The sequence below is a fragment of the Strix aluco genome, chromosome 29 (genome assembly GCF_031877795.1).
Source record: "Strix aluco isolate bStrAlu1 chromosome 29, bStrAlu1.hap1, whole genome shotgun sequence".
In the NCBI taxonomy this organism is placed as follows: domain Eukaryota; kingdom Metazoa; phylum Chordata; class Aves; order Strigiformes; family Strigidae; genus Strix; species Strix aluco.
In genome coordinates, this window is record NC_133959.1 from 764,222 (window position 1) to 785,987 (window position 21,766).

Genomic DNA, 21,766 nt, shown 5'->3' on the forward strand with positions numbered 1-21,766 from the left:
ATTACAGGTGGTGAGAGGACGTGTGTTCTGATGGCAGTGGGCTGCTTTCACTCTGTCGTAGCAGGGTGTCCCCGAGCCAACAGGCAGAGGCAGGCTGGTGTCCGTAGCCCAGCCCGTGGCAAGTCTTCTGCGTGTGATCAAAGACTCAGGGTTTGCCTGCAGAGGGAGTTTGGCTGGAACGCCTGGCTGTGCTTGTGGAGGACGAAGGAGAGGGGAAAAGTCCTGTCCCGTTTTACAAATTGGACTTACACCGCTTTTATATTGCTTTTTTTAAATGTTGATCTGAGTTGGAGACACCAAAGTGAAATGCAGGTTGAGTCCATTAACTCCTGCTGTCAGATTCCTTCCTGCTCCTCAAACGACAGACCAAAGATCGGGCTGTCTGCTAAAAACTAGATATTCCACCCCATGAGATAATGCCGTGCTTGTTCAGGGCTATTGAAGTGTGTGGGCTGGAGTCTGTAATGAGCTCAAGACACACTCGTGGTCCGCAGTTTCCGGGTTGCCACTTGACATAATTTGAAAGGGGTTTGAGGCTGCAGCGGGCCGGGGCAGGGCTCGGCGAGCCCGGCGGCCTCCCGGAGCGTCGCCCCCTTCCAGCGCGGCTCAGCCCTCCGCACAGCTACACTGCCTGGAAATCTTTACCCTAAATGGTAGAGAGTGTGCGTGGTGGCTGTGGGCAGGCGCTCGGAGATGACTTGACTGGTGAAGGGTACGTGATGTTTTGTCTCGACGAAGGCTCTTTGCAGTGCAGGACTTCAGCCACGGAGCTGCCACGAGTGACTCACAGAGCTGAAGGCGTGAATGGACATTTTCAGTGATCGGACTTTCCATTTTCTTTCAAAATACAGTCTTTTTTCCTTAAAGTAAATATTCTTTTTGGTCAATTATCTTCTTTATGCCTTTTTAATTACTTGAGAACAGTCCAGCTCTCTGCACCATAGCTATCTGTAACTGGTGCTGTTAGGCCCCTTCTAATAATTTGCCTTAAAACTTTATCCTCTGCTTGTACTGGTTTCATCCGGTAAACGCCTCGGATTTGTTAGCCCTGTCATTCCTTAAACAGTATTTGAATTGCTGCACGTTATTTTTCCCTTTGGTCGAAGCGAGCTGCTTGTGAGGCTGCTCCAGCTCCTCTTCTGCAGCACCCTGGTGAAATCAATCCCAGACCGGGAGTGCAGGAGCCTTGGGACAGTCCCACTGTACTTCAGATTTCGGGGAAGAGTTTCTAGTTGTATCTGCTTGGATGCGCAGAAGTTTATCCTGAACTTGATAACAAGCTGGATTCCAAAGCCACCTTGAAATTTATCTTTAAATAAATAAATTGGGGTGGGGGTGGTGTCCTGACTTACCTGTTTCTGATAACATTAACAAGATAACCTAGCCAGTACTTGCTCTGGTGTCCCCTAGACATCACGTAAGATCTTTCTGCAGTCCTATTTAAAAAAAAAAAAAGCCAGCACATTTGAGCAGCTCAGCTGTGAAGCTACTGTCTAATAATCTTATTAATAGGTTATTTAATTAGGTGTGGGATTTTTTTTTTTCTCTGAACCACCTTCCCATTTTGTTTTCCAATTATTATTTCTTTTCTTGTAAGGTGAGGAGAAATTCCATCTGAATGTGAGAAAACTCCTTTACTGCAAGGGTGGTTGAGCACAGGAACAGGTTGCACAGGGGGGTTGCAGAGTTTCCATCCTCGGAGACATTCGAAACCCAACTGGCCACAGTCCTGGGCAAGCTGGCCCTGCCCTGGGTGATCCCCGAGGTCCCTTCCAACCTCAGCTGTTCTGTTGTTCCGAGAAGGCTGCAGGGACTGCCAGGGATGCGTGCTGGAGTACAGAAGAAAAGAGGAGCACACTGCAAGGACCCTGATAAAGGCCATGTTAAAATGATAATTTTTAACTGTAAGGGGGGTTGTGTTATAGTACTCACTGAAAAAAGGGCATTCCCCAGCACCAGTTCACTGACAATGGCCAAGGTGAGGAAACAACTTGGAGTTAGCCCTGCCAAAGCACCTAAACGTTGTGTTGCAGCACTCTGCAGGATGGCAGGATTCAGGATCAAATCCCTTCTCTGCTGAAGATGGTTCAACCATGTCTCCCCTTCTCTCCCTCTCACTGTGAGACCGTCTCAGAATACGCCTTCGGTGGGGTTCGGCACTGCCGCTGGCGTTAGTCACCTCCTGCCGCCCAGGGCTTTGTCTGTAGCTGCTGCCTGGGCTGCTGGCGGCCTGTTTGCCGGGCTCCAGCCTGGTCAGGGGAGAAGGGACCAGGGATAAGGAGCTGCCCGCGGTTTAGAGCTCTCGAGCACGGAGCAATCTTTCTTTGGTCTTGGCAAGCCAAGGGGTGATTTCCGGCGGGCTCTGAAGGCTCTGCTGAGTTCATGAGGCAGGTGCCTGTGCTGCGCTTCACCTCCTCCAACCTGGAGAGGTCTCCCCGTGTTTCACCGACCTCACAGAGATGTCATGGGGATCAGCGGTGACCCCGGCTGCCCCGAAGCCATTAGTGCTGTCATCAGCGCTGACAAACCTCTACAAATTGCCATGGCAAACTGGATTTGGGTTTCTGGGGGAAAATAACTTCAGTCCTTCCACGCTGTACCTTATCTTTGCCCGTATTCATTACTGTTAGTAGTGTGATACAAACTGAACTAACAAGGAAGATGTTCTGGAGCAGCTTTTGTTACCACATGTGCTGTTGGGGATTTATCTCTTCCATTATCTTTGTTCAACAGCACTGCAGAAACCGATCCGCAAAGCCCTTGCAACTTCTTACTTGAAGTACAGCCTCTCTTTCCAGCCCTCCCTTCCCAAGTGTCCACCCAGATGTATCTCCCATCCTTGTGTTTGCACTGTGTCCTTGTACTGCCCCTCCCCAGCACTCTGCACTGTTTGCTCCTTGTCCTGACTTTCTTAACTCCTGTCTGACCGTCTGTTCTGCTTCCTGGCTTTGCTTTTCTTCTGGTTGCTGGAGACAGGGTTCTCCTGCTCTCTCACCTCTCTCCCAGACCGTACTCTTCATGCTGCCTGCGCAAGACTCCACAGTGCTAGTGCTTCAAGAGCAACAAGGAGGTATCATCCAGTAAAAGCAAAACTTGTACAGCAGTGAGACTTCGTTAACATTCATTAGATGAATATATTCTTGGAACCTTCACTGGAGAATATCTTGGATGCTGCTGGATGGGGCTTGTTGGGTCCCACTGGTTAGTTTCTGAAGAATACGGCAAAACTTGCTACTTCCCTTCTGTTGGATTGTGAAGCTTTTTAAAGACAGTGGAGCAGAGTGGGCATCTCATGAGTCTGTTTAAGGAATCCACCTCCCTCTCCTAGAGAGAATACTGATAAGCTACTTTTCCTCTCCCCCCTCTTTTCACCCCCACCCCAGTTATCTTAGCAGATGATGCCAGAAATCAAACTCCTGGCTAGGACAAAAGGATGGACAGTAGAATTATTTTTTTTGTCAGTTCTTCCCAGCTGTACTTCCAGAATAGAATTTCACTAGTTTCTGGGCTGCCGAGCAGCTGGATATGTGCTATGCCAAAGGCTTTGGCTCTTCCATGGAGAAAGTTCACTGGCTTTATCTGGGAAATGCAAAGTCTTGATGTTCTCCGCCTGGAGACGTGCTCGGACATACGATCCAGGGCTGTACCAGCCTCTGTCCCCGCTGTGTGAAGGAGGGGAAGGTCGTGTCCACTTTTCAGGTGGGGAAACTGAGGAACAGACTTGATCAGGGAGTCAGCAACGGAGTTGGGGTTTTGTGCTGAACTTCCCGTGAGCGATGCGCAGCCCCTTCCTGGAGGCAAAGGCTCCCTAAACTGCCGGGAGGACTGGACACACCAGTCGCTGTTGGGGGAGGGAGGTGGGAGGGAAGGGTTCAGCTTTATGCTTCCTGTCTTCAGCTTGGCTGAGAGCATCTGTGATCACACCTGGACTTTTTTTCCTTCTTTTCAGGGATGCTTGAATACGACCCAGCCAAGAGATTTTCAATACAGCAGATAAGGCAGCACAAGTGAGTGTTCAGCTTCTTCCTATTAGTCATTCTCTTTCTGCTTCTTATGCTAATGTACCTGTGCTATTGCTCTCAACTCATTTTTCCTTTTGACAGCAGACACATGGAAGTCACTAGATATCCTTCCTCCAGCTCTGCTGGAGCCCTGGCAACCCCTACTTGGCTTTTTTTCCTCCTATTAGAGCATCCGGTTAAAGCATTTGAATTGCTAACCAGTAAATAATGAATATGTTGAAAATATGTTTCTAGCGTGACTGGTTCTTGACAATTAAGGGTTCTGGATAATTTTTTTCAGAGGTCAGCTAGTACTAACGGAGCAGAAGAACAGGGGTTCCTTAAAGCTGGGTTATTGAACTAGGACTGTTTAGAAATGTGGGTTAGTTCTGGTTTTCTGGACAGTCTAGTGACAGAAATATCCCTTGATATTTGCTCCATATGGAATCAGTATGTGGAGAAGCGTTCCAGGACAATAGGAAATTTTTTTTCTTTTGCTTTAATGTCATACTCCTCCCTCCCCCATATCCTCCCCCTTTATCCCTGCCATTGTCTGGGGGGTGGGGGGGGAAGGCCCCGTTATCTCTGAGGGTTTTTTTTTTAAAGGATCTGTTTGAACATGCTGCCTCTGAGCAGAGATTTCCTGGGCGGATAAAAGTACAAGAACAAAAAGCATCATAAGGATGCTTCATCGCGGAGGCTGCATTAGCTTATCTCCTCTTTGAATAGGAAGTGCTTCTGAGGACGCGCAGAGCTGCCTGCTGGACCGCAGCTGCTCGGCAGAGCTCCTGCCTGCGAGCTTGCCCAGAAAGCTTTTGGGAACCTTGTAAAAACAAGGCTCTGATCCTGGAAGGTGATGGGCCTGCTTTGTGCTGCCTGCAGGCAGGAAGGGCACTGTTTTCTTCTTGTGTCTCTTGGAGAAAAAAAAAAACCCAGCAGTGGTAGCCATGTGCTGTCAGATGATGATCCCTGGTAGATGTTACGGCACGGGAGGCATCTGCAGGAGCCACAGAACAAACCCTGACAGGCTTGAAGCGCACTGGCGTTCTGCAGAGGAGTGACTGCGGCATACCCCTGACGAAGATCAAAGAGCCTGGGGAGGCAAGTCTTGCCTGGTCAATTAATTAAGCAGGCAGGCTGACTCTTTTAATAGTAGCCAAGCACTGTGCGTTGGTTGTTTCACTGGGTCTGGGAGATGATGGGAGCAGGCGTTTGCTTTTCAGGGCTGCCCTTCCCCATGCACATGGCTCCCAACAATAGCTGGGCCACAAGAGGCTGCTTGGGGCTGGCTCTTCAGTGCCGCATCCCGTACAGAGCCGGGCTTCGACACAATAGCTCCTGCTGTCGCTGCCTGGCCTCCCCTCTGCCGCCCAGGACTAGTTTCAAGCACCGTATGCTTTTGTACTTCATAATGAAGTCGTTGTGTTCATTACAGCCAGTCGTGGGGTGGCGATCAGCTCGCCGCGCAGCCGAACCGACGCTTTGTCAGTGAGCGCCGTGGAGAAGCGCGGCAGGAACAGAGTCTCGTCCTGAGCAGGCGCTGAGTGAAGCGCTGAAGGCGCTCTCTTCCCTCCCAGTGCCTTCAGTGAACTGCCCCTCGCCTGGGGCAGCGTGCCTGCTTCTCCTCTGTCACTGCTCGGTGCTCGAGCTGCTTTCCTGACTCAACAGACTCGATTTTATACTCCCATGTGGCAGGGAGTTTTTGCGTCAGCTTTGCCCAGCTGGAAGCAGAGAGGTTTCTCTGGAGACCCTGCTGGTACTTAGAAAGCAGGAGAAAGCAGAGCACGCTGCTGGCGTGGAGGGCAGGCGCAAGCCTCCCGCGCTGCGCGGGCACAGCCTGCCCGTACCTGGGCACAGCTGCTGGCGGCCGGGCTCGCGGCGCTCCGAGGGGCTGAAGAAAGACTCTACCTGCAACCACGGGAGCATTCCCAAGGCTTAGGCTCTTATTAGTTTTCTGTGAGCTTAGCCAGTGCTTCTTAACAGGCTTTTCTCCCCTATTAGTAATTGCCTCCTTCCTCCTGCTGTGGCATCCTAATAATTACATCAAGCACAGCAGAGCTTGCAGCCTTGGGCTTTGGATGTGTCTGTCCATCTCCTTTTTGTGAGTAGCATTGTGCTAAAGAATCCAGCGTTTGGTTCTCTTGGCTTTTCTTTAAATAGAAGAGAAGCTTAGCCCTTATGCTTAACCTGACCCTGATTTTTTTTTTTTCATTGAACAAAGCGATCGGAAGGGCAGCAGGTAGCCATTCAGATATTGTCAGAGGGTTTTTGGAAAGCATTTTAGTAAGAAAAGACTTGATTTCTAGAATCCTTAGATTTCTAGTGTGTGGGGGAGTAATAGTCATTAATGATTTTGGGTTTTCTCTACACTCCTCCCACAAAAGCATGTGTTAAGGCACAGGAACTAGACTATAGAAACATCAAGCGACTTACCCGGGCTGCCCTGCTGAGATGGATACTGGCTCAAACCAGAATTACCCGGTGCCTTTCCGAGCTGCTGGAAGTCTCCTTTTATGTCTTTGAGCTGATGTTACTGGTGCCTTGCTCATACAGACAGTCGAGATTATCAAAGTGCCCTGAAAATCAACAGAAATAGCCCCCGTGTCCTGGGCAGTGGGTTTTTTGCTTTGGAGCCACGTGCTGCTGGTGTCGGCACGATGGGAGGGGGCCACGTTCCCCTGCCCCGCGGGGACGGGTGACCCCAAGGGGATGTGACCCAGCGAGCGTCCTGCGGCCGGACACTCCCGAGCTGGGCGCTCGGATCCACCCGGGGCTGGATGAACACTCACATCTCACCTTCCATGCAGGGATGTTTCTCACTCTTGTGGTGGGATCAAGGATAAAAGGCTTAATCAGTGTGTCAGGAAGTACTGAGCGTTGCTCCGGGAAGCAGCAGAGCTGCAGGAGGCAGAGGAGGCAGCCAGGCACGTGGTTCTTGCCCAGCGATGGTAATTCGGCCATTCCTCCCTTTCTTCTTGTCAGCTACTCCAAAGGCTTTTCCCCCCTGCAGTGGCAGCCCCGCAGGAAGAGTCTGCTTAGTTTTATACCTGCCAGCTGCCTTTCTCCTCACCTCACTTCCTTAGCTGAACTCTTGCATCAAACTCATGTTTCTGCACTTTGTTTTAATTCAGCAGGACAAAACTAAATTCTCTTTTTCTTTGCCTTCAGAGGCTTTTGAAACCTAGTCAGGCTGTGCAGCGCAGACCTGCGAGTTGTAAATGGAAATGAATTAAAGCGCTCTCAGCCTGTCATCTAAGAGTTTATGAACTGCCAGAAGCTGACCCCTGAATAACAATGAAAGGGCCTTGAAACCTGCTCTTCCCAGAAGGATCTGGATAGGAGGATGGTCAGTGGAAAACTGACACTTTCAGTTCACCTCGGAATATTTTGTACTCCTGGGGTGGGGGCGCGGGGCAGTGAAGAAAAGCTGCCGAGAGCCCGGGAGGGAGCAGCCCGCTCCCGACAGGTTGTTCCCCAGCTCCTCTCTACCCCGCGCTTTTGCTGAAGGGCTTAATGCTCGTATACTGCATTTTGTAACTAATTCACTGACCCTGCTGCAGCACTTAAAGTGATGAAGTGGATGCAGAATTCTACCTCTGTCCCTTGTTTCCAAGGCAACCATCTTGCCTTCCTTCTCCAGAAGTGTCACACTTAATTTGTTCAGTCATAGATACGATTGCAAGAATTTATAGCAAGAAAGGGAAGGCACTTCCACCTTCTATTAGCGGAGGTGCAAATTAACCTGCTGGGCTAGTGCCTCCTCCTGAGGCCCTGGGGCTGCCGTGCCACCTCCCCAGGTGCTTCTGCTCACCCCGGAGCCCTCCCGCGAGGTTGGGAGGGTGGCTGGCCGGTGCTCTGCCTCACTGTTCAAACCCCGGGTCCCGAGCCCCTTGGAAAGCCGCGTGCGTTCCCACTGTGGATTCCTTTGCAGGCACCGAGCGTGCTCCTTCGCTTCTGCGCCTGCACGGGAGGGAGCGAGCGGGGTTTCCCTTCACCTCTGCAGCCGCACGGGTGCTCGTGGGCTTTCCGGTCCCTCGTCCGCGGTGCTCTGCAGTAATCTCCCCTCGGCAGGACTCGCACAAAGCCCCCCTCCTCTGCTTTCTCGCCGAGGCAGCGGGTCTGCCTGCATTCCCCATGGCAGGCACGTGGAAGGAATCTTTGATTCTACCCACGCTCTGCAAATCGGTTTCGTAACGCACCGGTGTGTGTGACGTGTTAAAGAAGCGCGAGTCTCCACCTCTGCACAGAACACCTCAGCGAGTCTGGACTGTCACCTCTGGCCCCAGCATCAGCTAGGGGAGAACGGCTTCGCTTTCCTACTTCTCCTTCTTTATGGACCTGACTTAAGAACTTGGACATCTCTTGATGTTACAGGAGTTGGAGCAGTGATTGCAGGGGCGCCGCTGTATATTTATTGCTAGCGTGTTGCCTTCCCCCGGGGCGTACTGTCGTGTGCCTTCCGCGTTCGTCTGCGAGAGGACTGAGTTAAACCAGAGCGCTGGTAGTTGCTTCTTGTGGTGGCAGTGACCTTCCAGTAAGCTTGAAGCCCTTACATGTGTCGTGGGAGGTGGAGAATCATTCATAACCGATCCTTGCTGGCAGGGTGGTGATCTGCAGCTTGGCATCTGGTTTCAGAGAAAATTGTCCATATACAAAACAAGCGAACTGAAATGTTTGTGACCTAGAATGGGAAATGAATTAGCTGTAAGTATTTGGAAGCTGCAGCTGTGCTTACTGATTCTTATTTTAACCTTGCTTATACCAGAACTTGAAAAGAGCAGTGATGACTTCTGATGTGAAATTCGAGCTTGGAAGCTGCAAACCAGACAGGCTCATTAAGCGCTGGTCAGCCCAGTTCCTTTTTTCATTCAGTCCTTGACCCTTGCTGTCTTATCTCCCTGTAGATTACAGCAGCCCGTCTGGACACCACTTCTCAACTGGCAGGATCACAATTAATACTTGGGCCGCAGCTGTCTGGAGTTTCTGTGCTTTGCAGGCATTCTCAGCGAGCTTGCAAAGCAGTAAGACAAGATCTCTTGCTACTGCTCCCTTCGCTCTGTTTCAAAGGGCGGTGAGTGGCGAAGAGATTCTCGCAGAGCAGAGGGGAATCTGCCTCTTCCAGGGGATGTTCTGGACAAGGGGCACGCCTGAGATCTGCAGAGGCTTTTCTGTTCCCTTGGTGTTAAAGCAGCGGCCTGCCAGCACCAGGCAAACGGCGATGTTTGCGCCAGTGTAGTTGGCTCAGAAAACATCGGTGAGACTGGGAATAACTGGGGGAATGGGGCTCTCAGCAGTGCTCTAACCCAGCTGGTGCAGGGTCGGCGGTGAGGGCCGGGTGAGGAGGGACAGCTCATCTGCCTCGCTGACTGATGGCAGGGTTGCACTGTGGGAGAGGAGCTGCTTTCTGGCTTAGTCAGTGGCCAGGAGCTTCTTGAGCCAGATTAGGGCGTTTGCTGGAGCCAGTGGTCCTCAGCTGAAGAGCAAATCTGCACTAATAACATTTAGCACCAGTGCAGAAAGCAAAATATCTGTCCCTGCTGGAAAACTGCTTGCCAGGAAATACTCTGCTACTCTGTACAGAATTGCTTGAGGCTTCTTCCAAGAGGTCTTTGAATTTTCTTAGAACTTCAATGAATTTCTCTTCTCACTCTATATCCTCATTACCATATATGCATATGCAAGTATTTGAAATCACCTCCCAGAGGATGGAATCATTATGACTAGAGTACAGTGATTCAGGTTTCTGCTGTTAATAAAAACCTATTTTTACTCTTCTGCTAAGTAGGACAGAAGGGAAGAAAGAGGCAGAGCTGAAACACAGCAAAATAAAAACACTAGTTGCTGTAGACTTCTAGGCTTTCTCCCTTTAAAATCTTCCTTTAAAGGCAGTCGTTCTGATCTCACTTGTCCCGTATATTCTGTCCTCCTTAGATCCCTGGTGTTTAGTTTGGATCCCCGTAGCTCCAGTGCCCCTGGCAAAAAACACCCGGGGGCTGTGTCGGCTGGTCTGTCCCTGTGCGAGATGGTCCTGCCGGGCTGGAGCAGCCCAGGCGGAATTTGCCGTCTTGGCAGTCGCTCCCCTGGTGGAAACAGTCTCTCGAGGGAAGGGAATCGGATGCGGAGCGCGGCGTGCCACGCGCACCCCCCGGGCAGCCGTCCCCGGGATGTGCTGAAGCTGTTGGCCAAAGTCTAGTTGTGTCGGACCTGCTCGCCCCTGCTAGTCCGGTCTCTGGGGTCACCTTTTACTTGGCTCTTGTAATGCTGCTTCGTGAACCAGAGGCCACCCGTGACAGGTCAGATCTTGGTTCGGTTCTCCGGCACCTTCCGGAGCCGCTGCCGTGGCCGCAGCTGCCGGCACCGCGTGGTGCGAGCACGGAGGGAGCTCGGCGGCAGCGTGGCACCGGCTCGCTGGGGCGTCGTCCATCCCTTCGGGCTGTCGGCGTGGAAGGACGGAACGTGGTTCCTTGCACGACGCTGACGTGCTCTGTGATTGGCCAAAATACATTTCCTTTAAAAACTTCAGGCTATAGGGACTCCTTCACTCTTTCTTACAGCAAACGGCAAGGTGCTGCCTTCCGCCCAGAGCGGCAGACTGACTTTGCAGCGCAATCCCTGCAGAGGAAAGTTTAGAGATGCTAGTTGTGAAGCAGGGGTTCTGCGTAAGGGCTCACTCCTCCTTCAGATAGCTGATTTGTCCCAATAGCTCCATTTTCACTTATCTCCGAACTCCTTGCTTTTGCTGGATACTCTTGTTAGAATGCCACTTTTTTTTTTTTAGGCCTACTGTCAAAGCAATGTAAGACTAGAAAAAAGTTATAATTACAGTTCTTCTGTGCAGGAGATGCCTCCAACCCTTACTTGCTAAAATGAATTTGGAACTGGAGTGATAAAAACCAGATGGTTCAGGTTTATAAGAGCTCTTTGGTGAGTGGCTTCAGGCCTCCCCAGTGGTCATTGGCCAGAGGTTACCGGGTGCTGGTGCGAGCTCTGGAGGGGGAGCGCTCGTGTCACACCAGGCTCGTCCAGGGCAGCAGTCGTCAGGCCAAGAAGTGGATGTGCCTTGAGGGGATAATTGTAGATCTTGACCTGCTTCCGAGGTGTGTTTTCAGAGAGACCTTAAGCTGCTTCCTAAAGCAGAACCCTTTTGTAGCCTAAAGTGAACTTTGAAAATGGGGAGAAAGCTTAGACTTTCTAAGCTGCCTCCTGCCGTGAAAGACTGAGCGTCTCTTTGTGCAGGTAAGTGGCATCTACGTAATGTTTAGCAAGGTGAGCACGAGAGGGCGGTTCATCTGGTGAGGCTTTTTTTTCCCTCTTACTGTGCAAAGACCAGGAAGAATAGATCCCAGGGGCTTGACTGACATCCAGCCCACAGCACAGAAACAGGGGGGTTGAGTTCAGCGCCGACTCACGAGTTTATCAGGAGAGCAGGCGGCAGCTCAGGAGATGGTCCTACGTGGGGGGGTGCTGATGCCTCCTGACCCTTCCTGCGTGTGGAATGACCCTCCAGAGCAAGGCCTCAGTAACAGCCTGGTGTAGGACAGTCTCCCCGCTAGGCGGGACAGCCCGCGGCTCCGCACGCCGCCCCCAAAGGCAGCGGAACAACGCGGTTTGTCGGAGAGGGGGCGACTGGACGGCCATCGCCTGACCTCTTCGTTTGGTAGCCACGGGCAACCGATTCTCCCTGCAGCGGGACGAGTTGCAGGGGGAGTAGCAGGAGGTGTGTGGGCTGGAAGGGCGTGTTGGAAGTCCCTCGGCCTGGAGGAACCGCTGTTCCCACCTGCGTTCAGGAGAGGGTCGCTGGAGTGTGGAGGCAAGTTTCCAGTCTAGGAAACTTCCAGTGGCCACATGCAGCGCTGGGGGATGTCCCAGAGACAGTCTGGTGTTGGAACCCCGCCGTGAAAGTGCGATGAAAATGTAAGAGGCCACCCATATGGCTTCTGAGATGCTGATGTGATGCTCTTGGACTCTTTGCAGTTGGTTTCGTAAGAAACACGCTCAGGCAGAGGCTCTGGTGCCCATACCTCCCAGCCCAGAAACAAAGGACAGGTGGAGAAGCATGACGGCGGTGCCTTATCTGGAAGATCTGCATGGCTACAATGAGGAAGATGACGATGATGACTTGTATGGCATTGAAGATGATATCATCTACACTCAGGACTTCACAGTACCAGGTAGGAGAGAATGATGCTGGGATGGGTAGGGCAGAAGTAGCTTTTTTTTTTTTTGTCTGCTTAAAGCTTTTTAGGAAGGGCCTCAAGGTCTGAATAATCCTTTCAGCAGTGGAGGAGACTATTGATTAGGAAGTGGTGTGAGTGACGCATGGTGAGTGAGCCGTGACGCTCCGGATGCCTCGGTCCTTTATTTGATCAACCAGGATGCCCCTTCCTGCGTGTTATCCGCACGGCAGTTTCCTTCCTTCATCCAGTAACGGCTTGCTCCTGCTGGCCTCTGTTGTTTAGCACATTTAATTCTTTTGGCCAGTTTTGCTAGACTGAGTTATTTTGGAGCAGAGCCCTAAAATGACTCAGTGCTCAGAGTAGATGGCACATCTGGGGACGAAGGGTGCTTGTAGCCTTACCCTCAGACCTTTCTTCTGCTCCAGTCTTGGTAACTCTGGTTACAGAATTGCTTCTTTCTTTATCAGGGGTTTCCTGTTGTTTTAAGGTAAGCCAACCAGTAAGTACAGGCGTGTGTGTGGTTTTAACCAGGCAGCTCTTGCAAAGTGCTGGTAATCGAGCCGCTCTCCTCCCTCGGCCGCTCTGGAGCTCTCAGCTGGGTGGCTTGTGAGCAGGGGGCTGAAGGGCACGGCTGCGGTCGGGCTGAAGACAAGGGCTGCTCGGCTTTGGTCACGGCAGCAGCGGTTCCTCGCTGCTGCTGCCCCTGTTCTCGCTGCCCCCATCGACAGAACGGCAGTTTCTAGGTGAATCGCTCCAGCCTGGTGTAATTAATTGCTTTGGAGGGAGGGTTTCAGGTGCTCCGTGTAGGGATGCGGATTTACTTTACCGCAGCGTGATTAGAGGATCCTGTGACTGACCTTCCCCTGCGATACGGAAAGCCCCAGTTTCTGTAGTTCAGGACTAACCAAGCTGCTTTAGTTTTTCCTTAATGATGACCTGGTGGGCTTCTGCGAACCTGAGTAAAAGCAAGGGCTGGTTTTACCAAATCTTGCACCTGAAGCCCTTGTTTTTCTCTTGATTTCCTGGTTACGTGGAAATTGCTCTTTTGAAGCACGATCATCGAAGAATAAAGAGTCAGGCCGTGAGTTGTAATAAGCCTCAAATTGTCCCCAACGCTCAAAACTTCTTTGGGCAACAACTTGAACCAAGATTGGCTCCCCGGGCAGCGCCTTCCAAGGGGAGAGGGGGAGAGGCTGCGCCGAGCCCAGCGGCGAGTCCCACCTTCGCCGTGCGACGTCGCGGGGTGAGGGCCCGTGGCGGGTGGCCGGGCAGATGTTCAACCAAGCGGATGCGGAGGTGGGTCAGGGGTGGAGCTGCCAAGATGAAGGGAGTCTCGGCGAAGTCAGATCTGTTTCCAAGTGCTGATTCACTGGTGGCAGTCGGGTGATTTATAACCTTTTCTAATAGGACTGATGTCCCCGTGCCAGCTGGGTGACCTGCAGAGCTCTGTCCTTTGCTCTCTTCTTACAGCCCATAGACTTTTGGGCTAGAATCTGTCCAGGGCCAGGCCTTCCCTCACAGCTTAGGGGTGGCTTTGTGAAAGGAGGGATCTTCTTAAGAATGCGATAGACCCACTGAAGGACAGACTTGATTGCTCGGGCCTTCCTAAGTGCAGAAGCAGGAGGGAGGAGCAGCCAGCTCCATTCCTGTTGTCAGAGGTCGGCCGTTTCCCTCGGCAAGAGCTCACCAGGAACAGCCCGAGTGTAAGTGCCCGAGACGTAATTCTGCAGAAGTCTCAGGGCTGGAAGCCCTGTCACAGACACTGGGGCCTGAGCACAGTGATGAGGCTGCCAGGCTTGAAAATCCATAACCAGCATCACTTACATCCCTTTCTAATTTTCCATTTTCCATTCTGAACTGGCTTCAAGAGGCAGAAGGAAGGTACGGCTGGTCTGTGTGTGCCCGTAACCTCCCTTGGAGGCCCAGCCTGCCCCGGTGACAACCTCTGCGAGAGCGGGTCTGTTGCTCTTAGTACTTGACTATCTCACAGCTGACCCAAGAGCCCACAGAACCATCTGTCACCACTTTTTTTGGTGTCAGACTAGAGAATAAGCGTGTGCGTGTCTCTAACGGTGCTCTGTTGCTTCCCTGTGCGTTCCCAGCTGCAGAGATGGAAGCTGAGGCAGGGCTTAGAGGACAGAGCGGGGCACTGAGCGGTCGTGACGAGCTGTTTGGAGAGGACACTGGGCTCCCGCCGGCCGTGGGTGCAGAAGAGGAGCGTGAGGCTTAGCCTAGGCCCCAGAGCTGCTGCTGCTCTCCTGGGCTTCCCGTGGCCTGAGCTAATGGCAGTGGCTGGGGAGTACAGGAGCATCTCCTTGCTTCGTCAGGATCCTGCCTATCTCCAGGACAGTTGTATTATTTCCACAGCAGATAACTTTATCCTGCAAGGGAATCTCGTTCTTTAGTTTTTGGCTTTGTATTTTTCAGCAAAGGTAGCGGCAGGGGTTCAGCATGCTGCAGAGGAAGGTGACCCCTTTCAGAGTGGGTTACTCAGCTTGTGAGATCCAGCCCGTTCCTGCAGCCCTGCCCCGCGAATGATTTAGAACAGAAGATGCATTCGGGCCTGTTCTCACCTTAGTTAAAAACATTTGGTTTCTTTTTAACTTTTCCAGTGGCGATTAGCCTGCGTTGCTGTCTGGTTTATGCACTTCGTGTGATGAAAAAGTGGAAGCTTAGGCAGACTTCCAACATCAGAGGGTGGCTGTGTGTCCAGCAGGCCCGGGACAGAGCCATCTGTCCTGGCTACTGCTTGAGGGTCTCAGTGGCGTTATCGTCTGCGTTTGGAAGAACAAGCTGCTCTGTCCTTCCTCTGGAGAGCAGCAGCCGAGCGTGCGAGATCCTCTTCTCGGTGGGGTGAGGGCTGGTGCTGAGCCCCCCTCGGACTGTTGGTGTCGGCTCCCAGACCTCCTCCTGCCGTGGGTGGCTGCGGGCAGCGTCACTGCCCCGCGCACGGCCGGGAGCCCGGCCTGAGCCTGGCCTGAGCCCGGCTCCTCCCAGTGCTCCTCCGGCCGCCGGCTGAGCCGATGGACCCCGCACACGGGCCGGTGACTCTGGTCACGGGAGATCGTCTCCAGCGCGGTCACGTCAGCTATTACACACTCCTAATGCAAGCAGCGGTCTTCAAACCCAAATAAGAGCTGTCACTTGAGAAGATGACAGGCAAATTACTGTCAGATTATTTTTTTTTAAAGTTCTCGTGTGTAATTTGTGCTGTTTCAGAGGGATTAGAGACCTAAAGGTTAATTGTGGCCCCACAGAGCAGCACTTCCCAGGTCACGGTTAGCCGGGGTGCTTGGGCTGGACCTGACTTTGGTTTAAGTGGTGAGCGGTGACGGGTTTTAACCTTTTAGTTATTTCAAGAGTTGTTGCTTAATTGCTATGGGAGGTAGTGAAATAAAGCGCCGCTTCCAGCCAGTCTGGGTGTTCTCGCTGCGCCTCTGCAGTGTTGGTGCCCAAGGGGGGGTTCCTGGGGGCTGTCACACAGCTCTCGGGGTGTGGGCTGGAGCTCAGGGCGTCCCCAGGGAACCATCCGGAGCAGGAGGAGGATGGATCCGTGCGGGATGTTCTCGTGCTGCCAGGCAGGGCCCTGGCCAAGGTAGGTCCTTGAGTCTGAACACGTGTGGCTCTTTCCCACCCTTGATTTGGGAACAGATTCGAGCACGGAACAAATTCTTCTCCCTCAGACAAATCGCCCCTGGCTTGGCTCGCCCCGAAAGGACAAAGCGTAGTCCAGAGCGTCCCCAAACCCAGCAGGAATTGGTTTGGACTTACGCACCGCACAGCTGAGAACTGTCCACTGTGATGGATCGTTCTCGACTTCCCCCCACAAGTCCTGCCCAGGCGGCGGCGGGGGTCGGGCTGTTCACAGCACTCGTACGGAGCCCTTCAAATCTGGCCCAAAAAGGGCCAGAGGGGCCGGTGAGCTGGGCTGTGAAGGTGCAGTTCGCAGTCGCAGTGTTTGTGGTGGACAGAAATCCCCTCCCCACAAGCGCAGCGCTTGAAGCAGCCCCCAGAGGGCCGGGGGCAAGGGGGGAGCCCAGCCTGGGCACAGGGTGCGCCGGGGCTCGGCCTGGCACGGCGAAGGCAGGGGGGCAGAGCCCACCCAGGATAAACGTTCATCCTGGGTTTTGACCTGAGTCTTCCTGCAGGATTCTTGTGAACTCGCTCAGCTCCCTGCGAGCGTTACATTTCTAACAGTGACGCCATATTAAAATAAAAATTTATAAAAAACTTGTAAATGACTGATCAATTCAGCTGTGGTTCTGCTGGGCAGCCAGAGCAGGAGTACAAGTGACTCATAGGTGGGGGTGGGTGTTCAACTGGGGAGGGAAAAGAGGGAACCTCATTAAATCTTGCGTCCTTCGGAGGAAGAAGGGGCTTGGAGAATGTGCTTTTATTTCTAAAGGGTTATTTAAAGATTTATGCAGCTCTTTAGAGAGATTTAAATGTTACAGCCCCTGGTTCAATCGGTGTTAAACATCTCGTGGAGGGAAGTGCTGAGGAGAGGAGAACTGTGGCACCGCGCACGTGACGGAGCCGCCTCTCCGGAGCGGCTGCCTCCTTGTTGGAGAGAGGCAGCGTGTGCGGGAGAGGGATGGAAGCGTCTTGCTTGTTGCTTTTGTGCTGCGTTTCAGATTTAGAAGCTGTGCTCTGCTTTTCTCTCCCCTGCCATTAACCCCTTCCTGCGCTGCAGCCCAGGCCGCCCGCAGAGGCGAACCGCTGCGTAGCTTCATGCTGGGCTTTTTGTTTCTCTCCCTTAGCATTCAGTCCGAGGCTGGAAAATAAAGCCAGGACTGTAGTCTAAGGAAAGCCCGGTGCCTGGAGAGGTGCGTTTCTGGCTGCAAATCATGTATCTGAGCTTGTGTCTGACAAACACCGCAATTGAAAAGCTCTTCATGGTTTTATTTTGAAACCTTTTTTGTGCCTGAATGAGCTGGATGGAGCCATTAAGAAATGTGAGAGGTGGCAAGGACGAACATGCACGTTCCCAACGCCTCTCTCAGCCCCCCTTTTATTTATTTTATTTTTAGCCCTCTCCAGCCGGCAGCGGTAAGGTAGGATGTAGCTGTTCGAGCAGACACAGCACTGGGTCACTGGCTTCCGCGTGGGCAGACAGTTGCCAAGACTTCAACCCATGTTGAATTTTTATTTTCATTAATTTGAACGTCAGCAACTGTCATTGGTGAAGGAGGTAAAATTAGCTCGCAGTTCGCCCTCCCTCCTTGGGATCCATAATAGACTCCTGGGACTGCGCTTTTGAAGCGGGGTGGGAGGGGGAGGAGGGAAGAGTCACACAAAAGACAAATGAACTGTTTGGATATTATTTTTTTTCCCTCCCCAGTCAGAAATATTAATTGACTTGGCCTGAGTTCAGCTGAGGAAGGGGAAGGAGAAGTGTTCAGCTTTGCTCCGAGTGGGGTTATTTGAGGCCCCGCAGACGAGCGCTCGGGGTGCGGGGAGAGGACAGACCCCTGGGGGGGGTACGGCCGGGCTGGGCTGGTCTCGGGCTGCGAGCGGCTCCACTCCGCGTCCCTGGGGCAGCTCTGGAGGGGCTCCTCGAGCTGGGCCGCCTCAGCCCCTTGCAGCCACCCCCACCCGCTTCAGGGCTCAGAAGCTGTCGGCTCCGTCGCGTGCGGGTGGTTCGGCTTCGTGCCCCCGAGCCGCTGCCCTCGCCGGCCCCTGGCAGAAGGTGTCGGTGGCGCCGGCGGCTCTCCAGGGCAGCGCCAGGAGCTGGATCTGTCAGCGCTGAGCTGTGGATCGATCGGGGCGATGTCTCGGGGTAGCTCCTGCCTGGGCCCGGCTCAGCAGCTCAGCCTGGACCTGGTGCTCGCGGCCTGCGCCACGCCGGGCCGGCCGTGGAAGCCTCGATCCGCGGCCTGAGCCCCGAGGATGCGTTTTCGCTGTAGCTCTGCTCCGGGTCTCTGCACCGGGGAGGTTTAACCACTGGTCCCCACCGGGCAGAGGGGCCGGGGCTGGGCTCCCGCCGCCTTCGCTGCTTCAGGGTCTCTGCGAGCGCCCAGCGAGGCTGATCCCGCTCCCCGGCACGAGCCCTCCGGGCAGAGGGAGGTGGGTGCTGCGGTGACTTTGTCTGAACAAGGTGCCCTCCGCGTCCCCTCGCAGCCTTTGGTTCCCAAATGTCTCTTCGCCCGTGGAGGATGGGCCGCGCGTCGCTGCCGGGCGCCCCGAGAGCCGCGTGGGGATGGGGGACGGGAGCCCGCAGCGATACCAGGGAGGGGTGGGGGAGCGCGGGGTTCTGAGGTGGACCCCACTGTCCTCCTCCAGAGAAGGGGCTCTCCCACCTCCCTCCTCCCGGAACGCAGCGGCGGTGGGGTGATCGCTGGCGCAAGTACAGAGATGACGTGCCGCTCGGCCTTGGCGGAGAAAGGATTGAGCATCCTTTAAAGAAAATTATACATAATCGTCTTACAGCCTTCACTTCCACTCAAACCTCTGAGTCATAACTGAAGGGCCCTGGAGCGTGACGCTCCTGCTGGAAGGAAATTGCCTCGGCTGGATCCGGTGGGGGGGAGCCGGGGACCTGACGAATCCTCTCCTCAGCCCCACGTCTGACCGGGGGATGCGCCGCGGTGCCGACGGGAGCCGGACTGGTTCTGTGGTGGTTTCCCCCCCTGCCCCGGGCCTTGGCAGTGCCGGGGGGGGGCCCTTTGTCACTCCCTGGGTGAAGAGACGTGACTTGAGCCCCGCTCCAGCCGTGGCAGTGGGCAGATGCCTCTGGAAATGGCTCTTCATCGGCTCTGCTGAGTCACGCTGAGCCGGCGGGTCGAGGCGGGGAGCGGGGCTGGTTTGAAGCCGTTCTCCCACCCGGGTGTCTCCTTTGGGGGTGGCCACGAGCCGGCTGCTGCCGGGGGGTCAGGGTGGGCGCAGCGGCCGCCTGGGGTTGGGGGTGGGGGACACTGTTCTTGAGGCTGGGACCGGCCGTGCCCATGGCTCTCGCTCGCTGCCACGGGTTTTCTTCTCTCCCACATGCTGGGGACCAGCAGCTGCTCTGCGCTGGAGAAACCGGGGTGAAACCAGCCCGGGGTGGGAGCGGGGAGGGAGGTGCCGTCACAGGCTCCCTGCCTCGCGCATCCCCCGTTGGCGCTGCCCTGCCCATGGTCCTCCAAGGTGTAGAACCGGGACCCGCTTTCCCTCGGCAGCCGCACACGTTCCGGGCGGTGGGAAGGGTGGCTCCGGGGCCGCTGCCCTCCTCTGCCTCACCGTCTCCCTTCCCTTGCAGGACAGGTGCCTGAGGAGGAGGCAGGGCAGAACGGGCAGAGCCGCGGCAAAGGGCTGCCCAAGGCCGTGTGCATGAACGGGACTGAGCCGGGACAGCTGAGCACCAAATCGAAGGCGGAGCGGCGGGCGAGCGCCTCTTCCAACCCCTCGCGCAAGGCCTGCTCGGCCAGCAGCAAGATCCGCAAACTCTCCACCTGCAAACAGCAGTGAGGCGGGAGCCCCGCGCGCCGCACAGGTACGGGCAGCCCGGCCCCGGGGGGGGGAACATCAGAGCCTGCCCCGACCGCGGGCAGCAGGAGGGAGCTGGGAAGGTCCTGGGCGTAGAGAGGGGAGAGCGCCGGGCCCTGAGCGTCCCCCGCAGCCAGAGCCTGGGTCCCCTGCGGTGCTGGGGGGTGCAGAGCCCAAGGGGGGGCCGCTCTGCGTCCCGCTCTGCTGCCTGCCTGGCTCCGCACTGCCCGCTCCTTGCGAGCTGCTGCCGTAATCCTGTGTCCCCCTCCCTGGGCCGCAGTCAGGCTGTTGTGACCCCCCACACCCTTTCCCTGGCCCTGGTGCCCCCCCGGTGTCCCCCCTGCCCTGCTCCCAGCTGCGGGGAGCACGAAGCCTCCAGCGTGTGGAGGAGCTGGGCTGCAGCGGGGTGCTGGATGTTTTGGGGATCCCCTCTGCCCCGGGAGGTGGCCGTGTCCCCCGTGGCCGGGCCCCTGCTGTCCCCAAGCCCCTTCCACCCTCCCTGCTTCCCCCTCCTCCTTCCGGCTCCTTCCTCCCGGCTCCGCAGCCCCGTCCCTCCTTCCCACCCCTCATTCATAACTGAGCCAGCCGTGACTCACGCTGCTCATCCACCCCCGGCCTCACGCTTCTGCTCGTCACTGGCGCTCGCCGGGGCTCAGGCTCTGTTATCTGTTTGGATCACGACCAGCTTTGTGGTGTGAAAAAAGCCAGAAATAAAAGCCTGTTCCTCCCCCTGCAGCTGTCAGGCCCCGGTGGCAGCTTTCATCTTTAATTCATGGCTGGGAGTGAGTCACCTGCGCGGGGAGTTACGGTGGCAAGAAAATGCCTCGGATCTGGGTCTCCCCCGGGATCTGCTGCTCCTCTCGCCCCTTTCCGGGCCCGGGGCTCCGCGGCAGCTGCCCGGCGCGTGCGGGCAGAAGGTGCGGGCAGGAGAAGGTGCGGGCAGGAGAAGGTGCGGGCAGGAGAAGGTGCGGGCAGGCTGCCCCAGCCCGGCCTCCGCGCTCCCCCCGGACACCCGGGTTGGGAACCGGCCGCTCTCGCGCTGCCCCCCCCCCCCGTTAGCGCCTCGAAACCCGGGAGAGAAGCAAAGCGCCTCCCCCCCCTCGCAGAAGTTGCTGGGCTGCGCTTCCCCCGCGCTTGGGGCTTCTGGCGAGGGACGGGCCCGGGGTTCCGTGGGCGAAGCACCCCCAGCCCCCCCCTCGCTCCCACCCGCACGGCGCCGGCGGGGGAGGGGAGGCCCGGAGCAGGGTGGGCCGGGAGCGGCGCGGGGGGCTCGCACCCCCCTTGGCACCGGCCCTACCCCCCCTCCTCTCTGTTCTCCCTCGAGCAGCGTCCCAGGGCCGGGGCCAGCCCCGTCCCCCGTCCTCGCCCCGACTCCTGGCAGCGGCCCCGGGCTCGAGACCCCCAACAGCTCCCAGCGGAACCCAGCAAGGACCCGGCCCCCCCCCCCCCGCGGCCCCCCCGCTCCGGCCAGCGCCAGGAACCAGCCGCTGATGGGGGCCAGACCCCGCTCGCCACCTCGCAGGATGAAACCTCCGGCTGCGAAGATGCTGCCCCTCCTCCCCCGTCACTCTTTGCCAATCAAGACACTGATTCTGGTTTTAATTTTGCGAGGGGACGGGTGGGATGAGCGGGGCCGGGGGGCGGGGGGGCCCGCGCCCCCCTCCCCGCCGGGCCCACCCTGGCTGTGTAGAAGTCGTGCAAAGCCATTGCCGTGCACTTTATGTTTTAGACTACTGTTATATATTATATATTTTCCTCTTTTTTTTTTTGTTTTGTTTATATTTGCAGTATATTTAGAGATTCCTACACATCGTGATGTGTTTAAAATAAACCAGATGAGGAAAAAAAACAGGTATTAAGACAAAGCAAAACTCTATTAAACCTGCATGCTGTAAAGGGCTCGGAAAAGGGAATGGGTGCGTTCGTCGTCTTTTTTCTTTTTCTTTTTTTTTTTTAAAGAAAAAAAAATAAAGTGAAAACAGCGCGGTGGGTTTCATGTCCTTCCTCCTGCAGCAGGTGGGGTGGGGGCGTGCGCTGGGGCTCCGCCAGCTCCTCTGCCTGGGGGCTGCGCTCCTGGGGGTGGGTGCGCGGCCCCCCCGGCCCCCCCCCCCCCCCCCCCCCTTC

The 21,766-nt window shown here is 55.3% G+C and overlaps 1 protein-coding gene across 4 annotated transcripts in view; it reads left to right on the forward strand.

The window, feature by feature from the left end:
- Nucleotides 1–21,626, forward strand: part of STK11 (serine/threonine kinase 11) — a 42,943-nt gene extending 21,317 nt beyond the window's left edge. For 2 of the 4 annotated variants that reach the window (XM_074808540.1, XM_074808542.1), the window contains exons 7-10: nt 3,950–4,007; nt 11,976–12,172; nt 19,416–19,649; nt 20,970–21,626. In XM_074808540.1, coding sequence (XP_074664641.1) covers nt 3,950–4,007; nt 11,976–12,172; nt 19,416–19,624 — 464 coding nt within the window. In that variant the 3' untranslated portion in view covers nt 19,625–19,649; nt 20,970–21,626. The other 2 variants (XR_012621091.1, XM_074808541.1) reach the window with 2 other exon arrangements.
- Nucleotides 21,627–21,766: the final 140 nt, after the last annotated feature.